General features: G+C 36.0%; 1 protein-coding gene across 2 annotated transcripts in view; it reads left to right on the forward strand.

Annotated features, from left to right (window-relative positions):
- Positions 1-9,197, forward strand: part of LOC110030758 — a 46,974-nt gene that overhangs the window by 37,296 nt on the left and 481 nt on the right. For both annotated transcript variants that reach the window (XM_020733651.1, XM_020733652.1), the window contains exons 17-19: positions 1,396-1,566; positions 8,141-8,200; positions 8,296-8,447. In XM_020733651.1, coding sequence (XP_020589310.1) covers positions 1,396-1,566; positions 8,141-8,200; positions 8,296-8,430 — 366 coding nt within the window. In that variant the 3' untranslated portion in view covers positions 8,431-8,447. The remainder of the gene's footprint in view (positions 1-1,395; positions 1,567-8,140; positions 8,201-8,295; positions 8,448-9,197) is intronic.

Below are 9,197 nucleotides of genomic sequence, written 5' to 3' on the forward strand. Positions count from 1 at the left end.
TATTACTTTTTATTAAGCCTTAGTCCGTAGTATTCTATTTCTCACTGTGAGATCGATAACTAGGACTCCATTAGAGCCCTATATTACTTGAGCGATACGTATACTTGCGTTGACAAATTCGACTTTAACATTATTGAATATTATATCTATACATCTTTATTAAATCAAACACATATATATAAAATCGCAGTCAAGTTTTTGACACCGTTGCTGGAATTTAAATCTTCTAGTAGCGCCATCAAATTTTTGTAATTGCCGATTTACAAAAAAAAATGGTCGGTCAGGTAGTAAGGGTTTAGGCGGACTGGACAACAAAGAAACAACAGCTAGGGATGGTTCTGGGCGGTGGGAATAGCAGATAGGCCGCTGGGAGGTGGTTTTAGTGGTTGAGAAAGCAGCGAGGCAGCAAGGGGGATGGTTTTGGGTGGCTAGAATAGCAATGGCAGCGTAGGGGAAGTGTTGGAACAATAGCTAGGCGGCAAGGATGCAGTTTCTGGTGGCTAGAACAGCTGTGGGGATAGTGGCTTATGAGGCTGCGGCAGTAAGGCATAGGGCTAGGAGAAGGTGGAGGAAGGTGCTTGGATGGTAGAGCAGGGGGGCAACCAGGATGGCAAGCGGCTGACTGCTGGGAGGCGGGGAAACTACAGGGAGAACAACCAAGAGGGCTGTTTTCGGGCGGCTGCAATAGTGAAGTTTGCGGTGACGACGAAGGGAACATTGCGGAGGATGTGGGGAAGTTGAAGATAATCACCCTCGGACAAGATACAGTCGGGGCACCACTCATCGTCGGATATTTCCGTAGGAGGGAAAACTAGACTCCAACCGCCATCCTGGCAGAAAACACGCATATTTCCGTAGGAGGGAAACCTAGACTCCAACCGCCATCCTGGCAGAAAACACGCAGAGAAAAATTGACCTCAAATATGAAAGCAACATACTTATAAATTTTAGGGTAACTAAAGAGTAAATCAAGTCGGCGACAAACCCAAGTAATCAACTGGACCGGTTGGTCCTTTGTTTGCTTGGACCGGAAGGTCCTGACGTCAAGGGACACGATTGGGGCCTTGCCGTGTCCGGAGCGGGGACACTTCCGTGTCAAACTTTCTGCAAAGGGCCCACCCGGATAACTGTTAAATTACTATTCTCAAAATGAGCAAATGACCATGAATTCTTTTCAAGCAAATGACCATGAATTCTTTTCAACCATACCATATAATTTTTTTATCTTTTTTTCAGCTATAGAGTTCAAGAAGTTATTTGGCTTTTATTACTTTCCATTTCATATTTTAAGAGTCCTTACTTGCCGGGATTTTTTTAAATTATTTATACTAACAGTTAATATGTGGATTTTGGAATGTTTATTACAAGTAAATAATTTGAATTTCTTGTATTCAGGATGTGTGGCAGGGAACTCAGTTGTTAGCCATTGATGTAGTAGCTGCAATGGTTTTACTGAAAAGAACAATAACAGGAGATGACCTCACAGAGAAGGAAAAGAAGGCTCTCCGAAGGACTCTGACTGACTTGGCATCAGTTGTCCCTATCGGTTTTCTTATGCTTCTTCCCGTGAGTCTTTCATGACCTCTCGAATTTTTTCATGGATAATTTGAAGGCTCAACTCTTGCTGTGAGTTTAATGTTTGATTTTTCATCTACAGCGTAAAATTTCCTCATGCAACTAATATGATGCATAATGCGCCTTCATGCAAAAATAAAAAAAAAGGGCATTCACAAATCACTTTTTATCAATTAATTCAACAACTCAATTTCACATATAATAATTAAATGAAACCAAACCGTACTAGAGTTTTGATTAAATATTTAATAAAATGTTCAAAATATTTAAGAATTTCAGCAAGAAAGTAAAAATAAAATAAAATCAATGAACAAGTCAAAATTATTCTCATAAATCCTTTTTTCAATGTTGCACTTGTTGATCAAATTCATAAGTACTAATACCAAGTACTGAGGACGAAATAGAGCATGGAATAGATTTTCAAAGAAAAATAATCAGGCCTCACACTGATGCAAGAAAATAACATTCCTCGAAATGAGCTGGTTATACTCGTGCCACACTCCAAATAATTACATATACTTTAAGATTGAAGTTAGAAAGAGATTATATTGAAGCTAAATGCTATCAAATATCTGTTTCAGATCAACTATCTATAGACTCGTAACATTGGCCAATGGATGAGATTAACATAAGATCACCCGAATTGAAGTGTGAATTAATTTCATTAGAAATGTAAATATTCCTAATTTATTTTTAAACCTCCATTTCAACAAAAAACAATATTTAATTTTAAAATCTTCAAATCATCTGCCCATACCCATAAGTTTAAGCTCGTGTAAAATGGGATCCTCTCCAGCCATTTGTGATTTTTGAAGAGCGTTATACAACGCACATCACCACCTCATTTTAAAATAAAGCCAACCAAGGATAAATCCGAAGGGCATCAATTGAGCTATTGCCCTTTCCATCGCCGAAGGAAGTAACACATGAATATTAAGCAACACAGAAATTCTCCGCTACCAAACCCAAAAAGGAAAGTCTGCTGTTGTTAATTGATGTTTTCTGCCTTATACACTTTAAGTGGATGAATCCAAACTCCAACTTCCAAATCATAACCAGGTATCATAAAAATTAAGTTAAACTGAATCGAATTTGAAATATCGTCGACCAAATATTCTTGATACCAAATAATCCAACTTAATGCCACAAAATACGACCTTTCTGTGGCTATTGTCACTGGCTTGTCCTTTAATATAGAAATAGAAAAATAAAGTAAACTATATTTCAAAAATAAAATACATAAACTGCACAAAAATTAATGCTCTGTGCTATTCTTTTGATGAGAATAATTCTAAAAATTTCCACCAAATCTGACTAGCTTCCGATGAATTTGGCATTTGATATTCATCAAGCACTTCTAAATGTGACAAAGGACAAGTTTCTGGAATGCGGGATCACATTTAGGGTTGGATTGGACGCGAGATTCCGCATTTTCCTGCGATCATGGGTTCGAATCGCGAACCATCCATATGAATTTCTTGCGTACGTGGGAACGAAGATGGGATTCTGTCGATAGACCCTAAGTGGGATTTTGTGCTTGGGATTATGGGGCTGGGCCTACAAACTTTTCTTTTTTTATTTTATTTTATTATTTGAAGCTTAATTAGGATTTCTTTCCCCTTGATCTATTTCTAATTAGATTTTTTCTGAGGCAATCATTTATATATTGTTATTTTGTTGGTTTAGAGTTTGGCATTTTTTTTTGTTTGGAGATGTGGTTTTTTGTTTTATGCTCTTCGAAGTGATTTATTCTTTCCTTTTGCAAGTTGTGTGTTTGTATTTTACTCAGACACAGATGGTGGAACTTCATCGCCACCAGAACGTCGCCGATTTGGAGTTTCATTTGTTGTTTTTAGCAAGGAAAACTGTCATTCGACACCTATCTGTGTCCAAATGCCGTCGAACTCTTCTATTTTACTCAGACACAGATGGTGGAACCTCATCGCCACCAGAACGTCGCCGATTTGGAGTTTTATTTGTTGCTTTTAGCAAGGAAAACTGTCATTCAACACCTATCTGTGTCCAAATGCCGTCGAACTCTTCTATTTCATTCTCTCTATAACGACTCGACATGGGGCTTAGAGTTAACCAATACGGGAATGAATGGTTGGATGGTGAAAATTAAATCACTGTTATCCTTATTCTAATTCTAACACTAACTATTTAATATTCAAATAATACATGAAAGTGCCATTAAAGAAAGCAATTAAAATAAACATTTCATTCATTGTTCTTGTCTTATATACACATTTGCTCTTCCATTTATATTGTTCAAATGTTTAAAACCTGAAAATACTATTAAAACAACATAATGAGCTATCTAAAGAAAACCCAAGTGTAATCACACTTGTAAACTACAGTAATCCAATGAAAAAAATTCAATATGCATGCAAGTTTATAAGAAATCTTGTAATATGCTGGTCTTTTATATTTTTATAAGCAATCTAATATATGCTAATGCGTGTATCAATAACATTTTTCTAAATGAAAACACTAATATTTTATATACATTTATCTTAACTTTATTTTTACTTTATACTCGTTGCATACAATTCCGTCTTTATGAGGTTATCGTCAACAAAACCTTACACCCTTGACCGATATTGCTTCATCAACTCCTGTCGTCACAACGGTTAGCGATCTATACATCGCAAATGTCTATAATGGAAATGTCATTATCTGCTCCTAACAGATATTATCCCGTCAACACTGTGGTTATTATGTAAATATCATAATTGTTTGGGGAGGTAAGCTCTAGTCTACTCTCCCTTGGCAGATATTATCTTTTCGGCTCAGCGATTAGCGATCAAATCATTACAATTATCTGGGATGGTTGAAAAAATCTACGCGCACCATTACAATAGCGTCCCTTGACTGTACAATTAGGGGGTGAAATCTTCCTCTGAACATGCACATACAAGTATTCATATAAAATATATTACATTCTTTATAACATACAATATTCTGAGATATATTTATATATCTATTAACATTTATATTTACTCTGCTATGCAATTATTCATCATACATATCTCTATCTCATGCATATCTTTATCTCATGCATATCTCTTATATTATGCATATCATTTTTCATCGTGCTTATCATGTGTATCTATCCTATTATGCCAATCTTGCAGATCTAGTATATCATACGTATCTTTCGTGCCTCTCTATCCTGGCTAACATAATAAATGATCTAACTAAGCTAGAATATCCATGGAGCCAAATATACATTTTGAAAAAAAATGACTACTAAAATTTAAAAATTTAATCACTCACCTTGATTGCCACACTAAAATCTTAATATTTAATAGCTAGCTGGAACTTGCGGTAACTTTTATATTAATCTTAATAACCTTTAAAACATAATATTAAATTTTAAGATTTAATTGATTTACATAAATTGAATTATTCTTTTTATATTAACTTGAGATTATTTTACATGAAATTTACAGAGTCGACCTTCGACGTTCTTTTATATGCTTGCCTTGAACTTATCGCCTCAAGTAAACAACCTAATATGTTAAACGACATAGGAATTCTGAATATTATAGTTCGTAAAGTGATTGAACTCAAAATATAGTTGATTGCTAAAACATACCTTACAAAGGCTTCTCGACAACAAGCCCTTCTCCAAAGCTGCTCAATCTTCTCTCTCTTCTTCTTAACTTTGCTTAGTCCCTCTAAACCCTCCTGAATTCCCACTAGAATCCCTTTATGGAAACTTACAAGCCATTTTCGACACAATTTTGGAGCTTCTATCTGAAACAAACAATAAATGAAAAATGAGACAAATATCAAATCGAAAGCAAGAGGAAGAAAATGAAAATATCAAATAACGCAAAATCAATTTCACACTTACCAACCAATTTATCTCTAGAGCCCTGAATCAATATCTGCGACACTCGATTGTGTGTGCGGCCTGCTATTGGTTGCGATTCTGCTATAGTGCAGAATTGCGCAAAAGCTGCGGGAGGAGGAATCGCTGCGGGAGGTGAGGAAACAGGAAATGGGGAAGAGGTGCGGTGCTCTACGGCTTCACTGTGTGTCACTTGCCTCTTACTGTAGTGAAGGACTGCGGGATCCTTCACCATCGACCCGCTGCAGCCGCGTGAGGGAGAAACCGGGACAGGGAAGCAGAGTGTGCTGGCAAAACTAAGAGGAGGAAAGAGGAGTTCGAAAATTCTAAAGCGCTTTTCAACGCTTATATCGTAGGGTAAGTCGTTGGGTACAATTAAGAGTTAAATGTGATTTATTTACTTCCAAATTTTTTATCTTTCAATTCATTCACAATTTATGTGTAGTATTATATATCATAATTTCAGGATTAATTTAAATATGCAGGAATTTTGCATTAATACATTTAGTTACTTCATTATGAGCAAATAGAAGCATATAAAGATGTTAACATAATAGTTATAGTTGAAACCAAGGTATGACTGACAATCAATGAAATAGTATGAAGATACTACAAACAACAATGATCAAAGCCCCAAATGAGGAATGATATGTTTATCCTCTAATAAAAAGTAGTTATTTACCTTGAGAAGGCCGAAAAGATACTTCTAAACAGAAAACGGTGTAACTAGCGACCCTACACAATTAGAATTCAAAATATAAATAGTTTTGCAATTAGTGCATTTATTTATCAAATTAGGTGTATTCTAATGGACCTTCAAAGATTAATATATGTATTTATATATAATAAGTTATTATTATTATTTTCTTAGAAGAAGGAAGTTGAATTTAATGAACGTTAAATAATATAATCAAAAGAGTATTTTGATATAGGGGAAAGTTAGAATGCCTGAATTAACTGATGGGGGATTCGCATAACACTTAAGGATTTAATTAAATAGTAATAGAAAAAGAAATCATCTAATTCTACAAGCCCTTTGACCCCGTTTCTCCTCTGGTTTCTATAAGTCTTACATTGGTTAAATCCCGTAGGAAGATTAAAGCGTGCGACTGGGGGAAGGGGACATACAAGGTTTACCTTCCTTTATGATTTTGGGTGGGAGTAGATGAAAGTTTCAGTGTCCTCTACTAGCCTACGATCTCGTCATTGTCTTCTCGAATAGCTCCAACTGCAACTGTATCACACGGTTTCAGTTACGAAGGTGATGGTTTCGGGCGAAACCGGGAGAGAGGAAGATCGCGAGAAGAGGGAGATTGGTTGGAGAGCTGCAGGAGGAGGCGAGGTGGGGAGAGCGATGCCTCTGCCCTCTCTTGTAGCACTGTGAGGCGGTTGTTTGATCCGATTCGGGAAATCAGCGAGGGAGAGCGGGAGAACGGAATGGAAGAAATTGAGAAAATATTTGGTAAGGTGGCAACGATCAAAGAGGGAGAGAAATGGCACAGAAGGAAGAAAATTGTAAGGAAAATATTTTTGTATTTTACTATAGATATTTATAACTCTCACCTCAACTTTCTAAGAAGTTTTTTTCTCTATCACAACTTTACCGTCATATTTTTAAGAAGCTGCAGTCATCCCAAAATATTTTAAGACTCTACATGAGCAGATGAGGAAGAACAATGTCGAGCATAACACTAAGTATCAAAAGCAAACTAACAAGTCCAGGAAGGTTATGGCCTTTGAAGAAGGTGACTGAGTATGAATCAGGTTGAAAGAGATATTTCATTCAAATTTGTTTGAAAAGCTCAAGCGTAGAGCTGATGGTCCACTTAGAATCACCAAGAGAATTGAGGATAATGCATGCAAAGATTGATTTACTAAGAGACTAATATCTTTGCTATTTTTAATGACATTAACTTGTTAGCATATTATGTGGATCTAGATGCTTCTAGAGATGAAGACGAAACCTTTCTTACACGGGGAGAGTAATGCAGAAGCATATGAAACACGAGAGGTGAGAGCCTCCTGATCGGGATGGGATTTGGTGGAATGGTATCTCCCACCCGTGAATACTGTAGCAAGCAATTCCCACCTAGTAGGTTGTAGCAAGGGCATTGTGGACTTATTTATCTATTTTAATTTATAATTAGGGTTTAATCTCTTGTCTTTGTATAACTATGTTGTTTTAGAAGTGCTTTTTGGTTTTTGGTTTATGCAATTGAAGTTGTTTCCTCTAGTTTATACTTATTGGGGTTATGCATCCTTAGATCTTTTATGATTGGATTAAGATGGTGATATCTCCCGAACATCTGACAACCTCCTACTCTAATTGATGCTACCGAACTGATGTTTTGGCGTGCGGTTTGCTGTCCAAACGAAGTTCTTTGCCGCTTCTTAACCATTGTTGTCCCCTCCTTTTCCATTTCTCATTCTACAATTCTCCTTACTCATCTTCTAACCTTCCCGCACCATCTAACACCCTTAGATCGGTGTCATCAGATTTATAATTTGACTTCATTAGGAAACAACACTGGCATGCTTTTTTATTAAGCACAATTTTCCACCGGACTGAACTGTAGATAAAGTTTTCTTTTGTGGATGCATAGGATTAACTCTATGTTGATTTTGAAATTGGATAGGCTACCATATTGAATTCATTTGTTTTCTTTACTACCATTTAATGCATTTTCTTCTCTCATGTAATGATAGGTCACAGCAGTGGGCCATGCAGCCATGCTTGCTGCTATTCAGAGATATGTGCCTTCTCTGGTAGGGAATGAAAAATACGAAATTCTTCGTCTAGTTGTGTTTTATCCCTAATGTTTCCTTTCTGTTCTAGCTAACCATGTGAATGATTGTTGTAGATTCCGTCCACATATGCTCGAGAAAGGTTAGATCTCTTAAGACAACTTGAGAAAGTGAAGGAGTTAGATACTTATGATGGGCGCTCTGAGGACGGCAAGCACGCTGTTAGTTCGACCAGTAGCAATCCTGAATAGCGAGCTGTGAGATTTGGGTAATTACTGATTCCAAAAGAAAATGCAATATTAATTTACTCTACAGTGTTTTATGCATTATCTTACTTTTTCCAATGAATATTTACATACATACCACTTAATCCCTATGTATTTAGATATCTAACACCTAAACTTCAATTTTTACATATATACCACCTTATCTATGTTTCACCTTTTTAAGGTTAAAATAGAGATATTTTTGTTGTGATATGAAGGATCTCGGTTGTATAAATGTAAAAAGTGAAGTTTGGGTATTAGATATGTAAATACGTAAGAATTGGGTGGTATATCTGGAAGTGCCTCTTTCTCAATTTTCCTTTCATGTTCAAGTTCTGTTGATGTAAATGCTCGCTCGTGTTCGGCTCGTTTGCTTAATGAGCCGAACAGGAGCTGTTTGCGAACAAAAAACTTTTTTTACGTAGTCATGCATGCATTTGTTAGGGGTGTAAACGCGTTGAGCTTGAGGGAGTTCAGACACGACTTGTTAAAAAATATCATTTTTTGTGTTCAGCTCGTTTATATATCAAGTTCAAAAAATGTGTTCGTATTTGGCTTATTTGCTTATTAAGCCGAGCACGAGCTGTTCATGAACAATGAACTATTTTGATAACCCTAGTCACCCAATCTTAGAATATTTATTTAAATATAATTTAATATATTTTTATTCTATTTTTAATTAGTAATTTTAATTGATTATAAAACTTTGTAGCCTTGTAGTCAATTAAATTATTTAAAAATAATACTCATTA

The sequence above is a fragment of the Phalaenopsis equestris genome, unplaced genomic scaffold, assembly GCF_001263595.1.
Source record: "Phalaenopsis equestris unplaced genomic scaffold, ASM126359v1 Scaffold000760, whole genome shotgun sequence".
Taxonomy (NCBI): domain Eukaryota; kingdom Viridiplantae; phylum Streptophyta; class Magnoliopsida; order Asparagales; family Orchidaceae; genus Phalaenopsis; species Phalaenopsis equestris.